Below are 12,963 nucleotides of genomic sequence, written 5' to 3'. Positions count from 1 at the left end.
TGATTTGGTGGTGGGCGTGGGTGCATGCAGGGTGAGACGGACGGAGGGATGTTTGAATGGAAGGGTGGCTGATTGGATGAGTGTGTGGGTGGTTGACTGGATGGTGGGCAGGCGGATGGATGGTGGGGATTGGATGGGGATGGGTGGATGGATGGGTGCTTGGGACTGGTTGGATGGAGAGGAATGGGTGGGTGGGTGGGTGGGTGGATGGATGGATGGATGGATGGATGGATGGATGGATTTTTGGTTGGGTGGCTGGAAATGTGATTGGAGGCACTGATTGATGGCTGGAGAGAGGAATGGATGGAAGCATGGCTGGATGGCAGCATGGGAGGGTTGGTGAGTAATCGGACTGTTTAACGAATGGACGGATGGCTGACTGCGTGGGTGGTTGGGATCATGGCTCCATGGGGTGATCTGGGAGAGAAGGTTCATGGAGAGATGCCGGGTGACTGGGCAGAAGGAAGCAGGGATGGCTGGGAAGAGACATGACGATGGATGGATGGATGGATGGATGGATGGATGGATGGATGGATGGATGGATGGTTCGGCAGGTGGAAGCACGGGTTGGTGGCAGGCTGGCTGCCTGCGTTGCCTGACAAAGGGATTATTGGATGGGTGAGTGGCTGAGCGGACAAGGAGCTGCAGGAATGGGAAGTGGGTGGAAGGGAGGATGGTCGGGTGAGTCGAGTGATGGGTGGGGATGCCATGGATGGAGGGACAGGCAGAGAGGTGGATGGAGGCATGGAGGGATGGCGAGATGTCTGTGCCCAGCGTGTCCTGCATGGTGCTGTCCCTGTTGCAGCCCCAGCCCCACCAAAGGAGGAAGCAGCATCGCAGCCGATGCTGGGCGAGCTGACGGCCTCCGATGTCACCCCCGACTCCGTGCAGCTGGAGTGGAGCGTCCCCGAGGGCACCTTTGACTCCTTCACGGTGCAGTACAAGGACGCACAGGGCCAGCCCCAGGTGCGGCCCGTGGACGGTGGTTCCCGCGTGGTGACCGTGCCTGGGCTGTCACCGTCCCGCCGCTACAAGTTCAACCTGTACGGGCTGTGGGGTCGGAAGCGTCTGGGCCCCATCTCCACCGATGCCGTCACGGGTGAGGGTGGCTTTGTGTCCAGGCTGTGTCGTGTGCGGGCGCTGGGTTTGGAGCAAGTCGGGAGCCTTGGCAGGTCCTTAGAGCTTGAGGGATATGGGAAGAGCATGTGGCCCTTGATTTGGTGGTGGGCGTGGGTGCATGCAGGGTGAGACGAACGGAGGGATGTTTGAAGGGAAGGGTGGCTGATTGGATGAGTGTGTGGGTGGTTGACTGGATGGTGGGCAGGCGGATGGATGGTGGGGGTTGGATGGGGATGGGTGGGTGGATGGGTGCTTGGGACTGGGTGGATGGAGAGGGATGGGTGCGTGGATGGGTGGGTGGGTGGGTGGATGGATGGATGGATGGATGGATGGATGGATGGATGGATGGATGGATTTTTGGTTGGGTGGCTGGAAATGTGATTGGAGGTACTGATTGATGGCTGGAGAGAGGAATGGATGGAAGCATGGCTGGATGGCAGCATGGGAGGGCTGGTGAGTAATCGGACTGTTTAACGAATGGACGGATGGCTGACTGCGTGGGTGGTTGGGATCATGGCTCCATGGGGTGATCTGGGAGAGAAGGTTCATGGAGAGATGCTGGGTGACTGGGCAGAAGGAAGCAGGGATGGCTGGGAAGAGACATGACGATGGATGGATGGATGGATGGATGGATGGATGGATGGATGGATGGATGGATGGATGGATGGTTCGGCAGGTGGAAGCACGGGTTGGTGGCAGGCTGGCTGCCTGCGTTGCCTGACAAAGGGATTATTGGATGGGTGAGTGGCTGAGCGGACAAGGAGCTGCAGGAATGGGAAGTGGGTGGAAGGGAGGATGGTCGGGTGAGTCGAGTGATGGGTGGGGATGCCATGGATGGAGGGACAGGCAGAGAGGTGGATGGAGGCATGGAGGGATGGCGAGATGTCTGTGCCCAGCGTGTCCTGCATGGTGCTGTCCCTGTTGCAGCCCCAGCCCCACCAAAGGAGGAAGCAGCATCGCAGCCGATGCTGGGCGAGCTGACGGCCTCCGATGTCACCCCCGACTCCGTGCAGCTGGAGTGGAGCGTCCCCGAGGGCACCTTTGACTCCTTCACGGTGCAGTACAAGGACGCACAGGGCCAGCCCCAGGTGCTGCCCGTGGACGGTGGTTCCCGCGCGGTGACCGTGCCTGGGCTGTCACCGTCCCGCCGCTACAAATTCAACCTGTACGGGCTGTGGGGTCGGAAGCGTCTGGGCCCCATCTCCACCGATGCTGTCACGGGTGAGGGTGGCCTGTGGGCCCCATCGGTGTCCCGTGCGGGCATTGGTTTTGCCGTGGGGCTGGAGCCCGTTCAGTGGGAACATCTGTTAAACACTGGCTTGGGGAGGGATGTAGGGAAGGTGACGTGCAACGTCAGAGCGTGGAATGGAGAGATGGAGGCTGTTTTGGAGGGACGGGTGGTTGAAGAGATGAAATCACGGACTGAGATGGGAAGAGGTGCGCTGCGAAACGGATGATCGGACGGTCGGAACTATGAGTGGCTGGATGGGCCAATGGTTGTATGTACATGTCGGTAGGAGGTTGAGCGGGTGATGGGATGGAAGCTGATGAATTGCTTGGGTAGCTGAATGGTGGGAAGGATGCAAGGATGGATGGACGGACGGATGGATGGATGGATGGGTGGGCAAGTGAACGGAGCAGGAAATGGAAAGCTGAGTAGAATGATGAAGGGAATTGCGGTCCAAAGTCTGTTTTACTGGGAGGAGAGATGGATGGGCGGGTGGATGTGTGGAGGTGGGGTGGATGGGAGGACCGATGGGTGGACGGTGAAGCAGATTGATGGGTGGATCAATGATCGGACTGAGGAACACCTTTGCAAAGGGACAGCTGGCGAGGTCGCCAAATGGCGTGACGGCTGGTGGGATGGGTGGCAGTGGGGAGGAATGGGTGTTGGGCTGGACAACTGAATCACTGGTTGGATGGTTGAATTTGGGCCCTGATGGATGGAAAGCGGTACTTGGAGCAGTGGGTGACTGGATGGCTGGAAGCATGGACGGATGGGCAGAGAGAACAGAGGTGTGAATGGATGCGTGGTTGGATGCTTGGCTGAATTTATTGGATGGATGGATGGATGGATGGATGGATGGATGGATGGATGGATGGATGGATGGAAGGATGGATGGATGGACGGACGGACGGATGGATGGATGGATGGATGGATGGATGGATGGATGGATGGATGGGTGGGCAAGTGAACGGAGCAGGAAATGGAAGGCTGAGTAGAATGATGAAGGGAATTGCGGTCCAAAGTCTGTTTTACTGGGAGGAGAGATGGATGGGCGCGTGGATGTGTGGAGGTGGGGTGGATGGGAGGACCGATGGGTGGACGGTGAAGCAGATTGATGGGTGGATCAATGATCGGACTGAGGAACACCTTTGCAAAGGGACAGCTGGCGAGGTCGCCAAGTGGCGTGACGGCTGGTGGGATGGGTGGCAGTGGGGAGGAATGGGTGTTGGGCTGGACAACTGAATCACTGATTGGATGGTTGAATTTGGGCCCTGATGGATGGAAAGCGGTACTTGGAGCAGTGGGTGACTGGGTGGCTGGAAGCATGGACGGATGGGCAGAGAGAACAGAGGTGTGGATGGATGCGTGGTTGGATGCTTGGCTGAATTTATTGGATGGATGGATGGATGGATGGATGGATGGATGGATGGATGGAAGGATGGATGGATGGATGGACGGACGGACGGACGGGTGTCTCTTCCCCTGGGTGACCTACATTGTGCCTCTCCATCGCAGCTTCAGCCCCACCATCAGAAGAACCACCATCAGAGGAAGCAGCATCGCAGCCGATGCTGGGCGAGCTGACGGCCTCCGATGTCACCCCCGACTCCGTGCAGCTGGAGTGGAGCGTCCCCGAGGGCACCTTTGACTCCTTCACGGTGCAGTACAAGGACGCACAGGGCCAGCCCCAGGTGCTGCCCGTGGACGGTGGTTCCCGCGCGGTGTCCGTGCCTGGGCTGTCACCGTCCCGCCGCTACAAGTTCAACCTGTACGGGCTGTGGGGTCGGAAGCGTCTGGGCCCCATCTCCACCGATGCCGTCACGGGTGAGGGTGGCTTTGTGCCCAGGCTGTGTCGTGTGCGGGCGCTGGGTTTGGAGCAAGTCGGGAGCCTTGGCAGGTCCTTAGAGCTTGAGGGATATGGGAAGAGCATGTGGCCCTTGATTTGGTGGTGGGCGTGGGTGCATGCAGGGTGAGACGAACGGAGGGATGTTTGAATGGAAGGGTGGCTGATTGGATGAGTGTGTGGGTGGTTGACTGGATGGTGGGCAGGCGGATGGATGGTGGGGGTTGGATGGGGATGGGTGGGTGGATGGGTCCTTGGGACTGGTTGCGTGGATGGGTGGGTGGGTGGATGGATGGATGGATGGATGGATGGATGGATGGATGGATGGATGGATGGTTCGGCAGGTGGAAGCACGGGTTGGTGGCAGGCTGGCTGCCTGCGTTGCCTGACAAAGGGATTATTGGATGGGTGAGTGGCTGAGCGGACAAGGAGCTGCAGGAATGGGAAGTGGGTGGAAGGGAGGATGGTCGGGTGAGTCGAGTGATGGGTGGGGATGCCATGGATGGAGGGACAGGCAGAGAAGCGGACGGAAGCATGGAGGGATGGCGAGATGTCTGTGTCCAGCGTGTCCTGCATGGTGCTGTCCCTGTTGCAGCCCCAGCCCCACCAAAGGAGGAAGCAGCATCGCAGCCGATGCTGGGCGAGCTGACGGCCTCCGATGTCACCCCCGACTCCGTGCAGCTGGAGTGGAGCGTCCCCGAGGGCACCTTTGACTCCTTCACGGTGCAGTACAAGGACACACAGGGCCAGCCCCAGGTGCTGCCCGTGGACGGTGGTTCCCGCGCGGTGACCGTGCCTGGGCTGTCACCGTCCCGCCGCTACAAGTTCAACCTGTACGGGCTGTGGGGTCGGAAGCGTCTGGGCCCCATCTCCACCGATGCCGTCACGGGTGAGGGCGCCTGTGGGCCCCATCGGTGTCCCGTGCGGGCACTGGTTTTGCCGTGGGGCTGGAGCCCGTTCAGTGGGAACATGTGTTAGACACTGGCTTGGGGAGGGATGTAGGGAAGGTGACGTGCAACGTCAGAGCGTGGAATGGAGAGATGGAGGCTGTTTTGGAGGGACGGGTGGTTGAAGAGATGAAATCACGGACTGAGATGGGAAGAGGTGCGCTGCGAAACGGATGATCTGACGGTCGGAACTATGAGTGGCTGGATGGGCCAATGGTTGTATGTACATGTCGGTAGGAGTTTGAGCGGGTGATGGGATGGAAGCTGATGAATTGCTTGGGTAGCTGAATGGTGGGAAGGATGCAAGGATGGATGGATGGATGGATGGATGGATGGATGGGTGGGCAAGTGAACGGAGCAGGAAATGGAAAGCTGAGTAGAATGATGAAGGGAATTGCGGTCCAAAGTCTGTTTTACTGGGAGGAGAGATGGATGGGCGCGTGGATGTGTGGAGGTGGGGTGGATGGGAGGACCGATGGGTGGACGGTGAAGCAGATTGATGGGTGGATCAATGATCGGATTGCGGAACACCTTTACAAAGGGACAGCTGGCGAGGTCGCCAAGTGGCGTGACGGCTGGTGGGATGGGTGGCGGTGGGGAGGAATGGGTGTTGGGCTGGACAACTGAATCACTGATTGGATGGTTGAATTTGGGCCCTGATGGATGGAAAGCGGTACTTGGAGCAGTGGGTGACTGGGTGGCTGGAAGCATGGACGGATGGGCAGAGAGAACAGAGGTGTGGATGGATGCGTGGTTGGATGCTTGGCTGAATTTATTGGATGGATGGATGGATGGATGGATGGATGGATGGAAGGATGGATGGATGGATGGATGGATGGATGGATGGATGGATGGATGGATGGATGGATGGATGGATGGGTGTCTGCTCCCCTGGGTGACCTACATTGTGCCTCTCCATCGCAGCTTCAGCCCCACCATCAGAAGAACCACCTTCAGAGGAAGCAGCATCGGAGCCGATGCTGGGCGAGCTGACGGCCTCCGATGTCACCCCCGACTCCGTGCAGCTGGAGTGGAGCGTCCCCGAGGGCACCTTTGACTCCTTCACGGTGCAGTACAAGGACGCACAGGGCCAGCCCCAGGTGCTGCCCGTGGACGGTGGTTCCCGTGCGGTGACCGTGCCTGGGCTGTCACCGTCCCACCGCTACAAGTTCAACCTGTACGGGCTGTGGGGTCGGAAGCGTCTGGGCCCCATCTCCACCGATGCCGTCACAGGTGAGGGTGGCTTTGTGCCCAGGCTGTGTCGTGTGCGGGCGCTGGGTTTGGAGCAAGTCGGGAGCCTTGGCAGGTCCTTAGAGCTTGAGGGATATGGGAAGAGCATGTGGCCCTTGATTTGGTGGTGGGCGTGGGTGCATGCAGGGTGAGACGGACGGAGGGGTGTTTGAATGGAAGGGTGGCTGATTGGATGAGTGTGTGGGTGGTTGACTGGATGGTGGGCAGGCGGATGGATGGTGGGGGTTGGATGGGGATGGGTGGATGGATGGGTGCTTGGGACTGGGTGGATGGAGAGGGATGGGTGGGTGGATGGGTGGGTGGGTGGGTGGGTGGGTGGATGGATGGATGGATGGATGGATGGATGGATGGATTTTTGGTTGGGTGGCTGGAAATGTGATTGGAGGCACTGATTGATGGCTGGAGAGAGGAATGGATGGAAGCATGGCTGGATGGCAGCATGGGAGGGTTGGTGAGTAATCGGACTGTTTAACGAATGGACGGATGGCTGACTGCGTGGGTGGTTGGGATCATGGCTCCATGGGGTGATCTGGGAGAGAAGGTTCATGGAGAGATGCTGGGTGACTGGGCAGAAGGAAGCAGGGATGGCTGGGAAGAGACATGACGATGGATGGATGGATGGATGGATGGATGGATGGATGGATGGATGGATGGATGGATGGTTCGGCAGGTGGAAGCACGGGTTGGTGGCAGGCTGGCTGCCTGCATTGCCTGACAAAGGGATTATTGGATGGGTGAGTGGCTGAGCGGACAAGGAGCTGCAGGAATGGGAAGTGGGTGGAAGGGAGGATGGTCGGGTGAGTCGAGTGATGGGTGGGGATGCCATGGATGGAGGGACAGGCAGAGAGGCAGACGGAGGCATGGAGGGATGGCGAGATGTCTGTGCCCAGCGTGTCCTGCATGGTGCTGTCCCTGTTGCAGCTTCAGCCCCACCAAAGGAGGAAGCAGCATCGCAGCCGATGCTGGGCGAGCTGACGGCCTCCGATGTCACCCCCGACTCCGTGCAGCTGGAGTGGAGCGTCCCCGAGGGCACCTTTGACTCCTTCACGGTGCAGTACAAGGACGCACAGGGCCAGCCCCAGGTGCTGCCCGTGGACGGTGGTTCCCGGGTGGTGACCGTGCCTGGGCTGTCACCGTCCCGCCGCTACAAGTTCAACCTGTACGGGCTGTGGGGTCGGAAGCGTCTGGGCCCCATCTCTGCCGATGCCATCACAGGTGAGTGGGCTGTGGAACCATCCTTGCCGTTGCCGTCCCTGGGCTTTGCTTGTGGCAGGAGCTTTTGCAGGGCATGTTGGAGATCCTTGAGCCATCTGTGAAACGTGACTTCTCTTGGGTTGCTGAGTTGTTGGGCGGGATGGGTGCATGCATGGTTGGAGGCGTGGATGTAGGAATGTATGTTGGGATCGATGGGTGGATGGATGTGTTGATGTTTAGGCCCTGCCTTGTCTCCTCTCTGTTTCAGCTCCAGCTCCACAGGAGGAGAAATCACGATCCCAGCCCCGCCTGGGCGAGCTGACGGCCTCCCACATCACCCCTGACTCTGTGCAGCTGGAGTGGAGCGTCCCCGAGGGCACCTTTGACTCTTTCACAGTGCAGTACAGGGACGCACAGGGCCAGCCTGAGTCAGTGCTTGTAGACGGTGGTTCCCGCACGGTCACTGTGCCTGGGCTGTCACCGTCCCGCCGCTACAATTTCTACCTTTATGGGATGCTGGGGCAGAAACGTTTGGGCCCCATCTCCCTTGACACCATCACGGGTGAGGGCCTGTGCCGGATCCATCGGGAAGTCCCTTTTGGGTGCTGGATTTGGTGTGTGGCATAAGCTTGAGCAGAGCCAGTCCTGGTCCTTTGGGCCTGGTGGGAAATGGAAACGTATCCTGGGCACTGACTGGGGAATGGATGGTGGAATGGGAGCAGGGAAGGTTGGAGGGATAGATTCATGGAAGAATGTTTCTTGGATGGAAGGATGTAAGGATGGATAATGGGTTTGATGTAAGGATGGATGGGTGTTTGGATGGATGGATGGGAGCATACAAGGTTGAAGGGATTGGGGGATGTTGATGCATAGATGCTTTACTGGTTGGATGCATGGACACATGCTTGGGTGGAGGGAGGGATGTACGGACACACAGTTGGATGGAGGGATCCTGAGAGGGTGGCATGGATGGATGGATGGGCAGACAGGTGGTTGAATGGGTGGATAAATGTGCATGGAAGATGGGTGGATGATTAGAGGAATGTCTGGTTGAACAGGAGGGTGGGTGGATGGATGGATGGATGGAGATGGGTGGGTGGGTGGGTGGGTGGATGGATGTCTTGACATTTATGCCCTGCACTGTGTCCTCTCTGTTGCAGCCCCAGCTCTACAAGAGGAGGAAGCACCAACCCAGCCCCGCCTGGGCGAGCTCACCGCCCCTCACATCACCCCCGACTCCGTGCAGCTGGAGTGGAGCGTCCCCGAGGGCACCTTTGACTCCTTCACGGTGCAGTACAAGGACGCACAGGGCCAGCCCCAGGTGCTGCCCGTGGACGGTGGTTCCCGCGCGGTGACTGTGCCTGGGCTGTCACCGTCCCGCCGCTACAAGTTCAACCTGTACGGACTGTGGGGTCGGAAGCGTCTGGGCCCCATCTCCACCGATGCCGTCACGGGTGAGTGGGGCTGTGGACCATTTCTGTGTCCCCTTTGGGTGCTGGTTTTGGGGTGCTGGCAGGAGCTTGGGTAGGGCCTGTCCTGGTCCTTTGGGTCTTGTGGGAGCTGGGAACTTCTCTTGGGTGCTAAAAAGGGTGTGGATGATGGGATGGGTGTGTGCAAGGTTTGGAGGGTTGGATGGAAGGAAGGAAGGGTGGATGGATGGAAGTTTCTTCTATGATGTTTTGGTTATTTGGATGACTGGCTGGATCCTTGGCTGGCTGGATGTGGGGTTAAAGGAGGGATGAGAGGGATGGAGGCATGAAGGTTGGAGGGATGAAGGGACAGACTGATGGATGTATAGAGGATGGATGGATGTTTAGTTGGTTGGTTGAATGGGTGGATGGACTGATATGTGATTGGTTGGATGGATGGGTAGATTGAATGTTTTGTTAATTGGTTTGATGGGTGGATGGACTGAAGGTTGGCTGGTTGGACAGATTTATAGACAATGGAGGGTTGGATGGATGGATGGTTGGATAGACTGATGTAGTCATGGACAAAGGAATGTGTGGGAAGATGGAAGGGCACATGTTTGGCTGGGCTCTGTCTGGAGAGATTGCAACGTGGTTGAGGGATGTATGGGTGGAAAGATGGACATACGGTGACTGGATGATTGTATGTATGGATGGAAGGTTGGATGGGTAGATGGACGAAAGGTTGGTAGCCTGGGTAGAAGGTCAGTTGGATAGATGACTGGCTGGATGGACAGATGGTTGGATGGCTTTATGGTTGGTTGGACAGTTGGATGTTTCAATGGTTGGATGGCTGGTTGGATGGTGGGATGTTTGGATGGGTGATTGGATAGGTAGGTGGGTGGATGGTTGATGGATGGACAGTTGGATGGTTGGTTGCACAGTTGGATGGAGGGATGATTGGATGGTTGGATGATAGCTGGCTGGACAGTTGGAAGGTTGGGTGGGTGGATGATTGGGTGGTTGGGTGGGTAGAAGTTTGGGCGGTGGGTGGGTGAGTGGTGGATGGTTGGGCGGTGGATGATTGGGCAGGTGGATGGTTGGGCGGGTGGAAGTTTGGGCGGTGGGTGGTTGGGCAGGTGGAAGTTTGGGCAGGTGGAAGTTTGGGCGGTGGATGGTTGGGCAGTTGGAAGGTTGGGCAGGTGGAAGGTTGGGCAGGTGGAAGATTGGGCAGTTGGATGGTTGGGTGGGTGGAAGGTTGGGCGGGTGGAAGTTTGGGCGGTGGGTGGTTGGGTGGTTGGGTGGGTTCAATTTTGGGCGGTGGATGGTTGGGTGGTGGGTGGTTGGTCGGTGGATGGTTGCATGGTTGGGTGGTTGGTTGCTGGCTGGACACCTGGACGGTTGGTTGGAGCGATGGTGTGTTGGTATCCTGGGTGGGGTGTCCCTGGCAGGGAGAGCCCCCTGGGTGTGGGTGGCGGACCCTGGAGTGCTATGGAGGGTCTGGGGGTGAGGGGTCCATGGGGATTTCTGTGGGGGTTGGTGGTTGGGGGGGTTCCAAAGTGGGGTTCCTGTGTGTGTATGGGGTGGGCAGCGGGGGGCCAGGTCCTTGGGGGACTGGGGGGGTCGGGGATGTCAGTGGCACCCCCCTCCCCTGCACAGGCGCCCCGGGGACCCTGTGGGTGGGGACTGTGTGGCCCCGCAGCGCCCGGCTGCACTGGGCACCCCTTCGCACCCCCGCCGACGGTTATGACCTCATCTACGGCCCCCCCGGAGGACCCCAGCAGGTAACGACCCCTCAAAGCACCCTGAAACCTCAGAACCCCCCTGGGGACACAAATACCCACCCCAGAGCCCCCAGTAACCCCGCAGGGTCCCCAGTATCCCTTGTGGGACTCCAGTACTCCTCCAGGGGCCCCAATACCCCTTTGGGGTCCCTGATGCCCCCTGGGGACTCTGAGATCCTTTGAGGGACCCCAATACCCTCCCAGGGACCACAGTTAACCCCTTGGGGACCCTTATCCTCCCTATTCACCCCAATATCCCTGGTGGGACCCTCATTACGCCCTTTAACACCCCAGTGCCCCCCTGAGACCTAAGTAAGTCTCTGGGGGACCCCAATAACATCCGAGGGATCCCCAATAGTCCTTGTGCAACCCCAATAACCTCCTGGTTACCCCAGTAATCCCTTGGGCACCCTGACCCCCCCAGAGGACCCCAATATTCCTTGTGGGATGCAAATCCCTCCCCCAGGGACCCCAGTAAACCCTCGAAGACCCCAATGCCCCCCTGCAGGCCCCAGTAACCCTATGTGGAACCCCTAATGCCCCCCAGAGACGGCCGTGCCCCCGTGGGGGACCCCAGTAACACCCTGGAGACCCCAATAATGACTCAGGGGACCTCAATACCCCCTCTGTGCCCCCCCCACCAGACGCTGCGCCTGCCCCCCGAGGCGACATCCCATCAGCTGTGGGGCCTGGAGCCGGTGGGGCGCTATGGGGTGCAGCTGTGGGGGCGGGGGGGGGACGCCTCCCCCACCCCACTGGAGGCCACCTTTGACACCCGTGAGCCAGATGCCTGGGTCCCTGGGTGGGGGGCCCCTGGGTCCCTGGGTGGGGGGCCCCTGGGTTCCTGGGTGGGGGGTACCTGGACGTCTGGGTCCCTGGGTAGGGGGTGCTGGGCCCTGGGGTGGGGGTCCCCAGGACACTTGGGTCCTGGGGGGGACTGTTTAGGTCTTTGGGTGGGGGGCACCCAGATGCCTGGGTCCTTGGGGAGGGCTGGTTCCTGGGTGGGCATCACCCAGACACCTGGGTCCCTGGGTGGGGGGCTGGGGGGTTTCTTGGGTGGGGGCACCCGGGTGCCTGGGTCCCCTGGACACCTGGGTCCCCAGAATTCTCGAGGGCACCTTAGGGGTCCCTGGATGCCAGGGTCCCCAAACCCTTTGTGCCCCCCGGCCCCCCCAGCTCCCCTCCCCCACCCGCACCCCCGGGACTGCGCCGAGGAGCAGCTGAACGGGCCGGGGCCTTCACGCGAGACCCTCATCTTCCTCGGGGGAGACCCCGGGAGGCCCCTGCGCGTCTTCTGTGACATGGAGACCGATGGCGGCGGCTGGCTGGTGGGGCAACTGGGGGGCACTGGGGGGCACAGGAAGGGGATGGAGGGGCTTCTGTAGGGGGTGATTGGGGATTTTGTGAGGGGAAATGGGGGTCTTGAAGGGGCAACGTGTGGTCTGGTGGGGAACTGGGAAGCACTGGGAGGGCCTGGGGGGGGTCATATGGAGGCACAGTGGGGGAATATGGGGGGAAATGGGCAGTAGGGGGTCCTGGGGGGCTTTGGGGGCTCTGGTGGGGAACTGAGGGGCACTGGGAGGGTCTGGGGAGTCATACTGGGGGGATACAGGTGGTCTACGGGGCATCCTGGAGGGCACTGGGGAGTCTTGGGGGCAATTGGGGTCACTGGGATAAACTGGGGGGTCTGGGGTATCATTTGGGGGGGTCTAGGGTGTAGTGCGGGGCTCCTGGACAGCAATGGGGGTCCTGGGGGGCACTGGGAGAGGCTGGAGGGGGCGAATGGGGGCACTTGAGATTTTCTGTGAGGGCAATGGGGCTCCTGGGGGGTAATGGGGGGCACTGGGGAGGTCAATGGGAGCACTGGAAGGGTCTGGGAAGTTCTATGGGGTGGCACTGGGGTATCCTGGGGGGCACCGGGTGTCACTGGTGAAGGGGTTCTATGGAGGGAAATTGGGGCCAATGTGGGGGTCTGGGGGTCTCTGTGGGGGGCAGTGGGAGGGACTGGGGAGCGATGGCGGCCACTAATGGGGCACGGGGGGGTCTGGGGGGGCTCTATGGGAGGCAGTGGGGCTACTGGAGGGGGGTCAATGGGAGCACTGGAGAGGTCTGAGGGGTTTTGGGAGGGCCAATGGGAGGTTTTGGGGGGAGCTGGGGTGGGGTCGGGGGGGGAATGGGGGTCGGGGGG

At 59.9% G+C, this 12,963-nt stretch overlaps 1 protein-coding gene across 1 annotated transcript in view; it reads left to right on the top strand.

Moving 5' to 3' along the window:
* TNXB (tenascin XB) overlaps positions 1–12,963 on the top strand; it is a gene marked incomplete at its 3' end in the record, with an annotated part of 54,052 nt that overhangs the window by 37,904 nt on the left and 3,185 nt on the right. The window contains exons 30-40 of the mRNA XM_082012213.1: positions 632–1,099; positions 1,873–2,568; positions 3,863–4,273; positions 4,786–5,079; positions 6,062–6,370; positions 7,310–7,603; positions 7,851–8,144; positions 8,743–9,036; positions 10,651–10,775; positions 11,420–11,552; positions 11,952–12,103. Coding sequence (XP_081868339.1) covers positions 632–1,099; positions 1,873–2,568; positions 3,863–4,273; positions 4,786–5,079; positions 6,062–6,370; positions 7,310–7,603; positions 7,851–8,144; positions 8,743–9,036; positions 10,651–10,775; positions 11,420–11,552; positions 11,952–12,103 — 3,470 coding nt within the window. The remainder of the gene's footprint in view (positions 1–631; positions 1,100–1,872; positions 2,569–3,862; positions 4,274–4,785; positions 5,080–6,061; positions 6,371–7,309; positions 7,604–7,850; positions 8,145–8,742; positions 9,037–10,650; positions 10,776–11,419; positions 11,553–11,951; positions 12,104–12,963) is intronic.

The sequence above is a fragment of the Phaethon aethereus genome (genome assembly GCF_964289735.1).
Source record: "Phaethon aethereus genome assembly, chromosome: 33".
Taxonomy (NCBI): Eukaryota; Metazoa; Chordata; class Aves; order Phaethontiformes; family Phaethontidae; genus Phaethon; species Phaethon aethereus.
The sequence above is the reverse complement of the archived record's forward strand: the minus strand, read 5'-3'. Positions and strand labels throughout refer to the sequence as shown.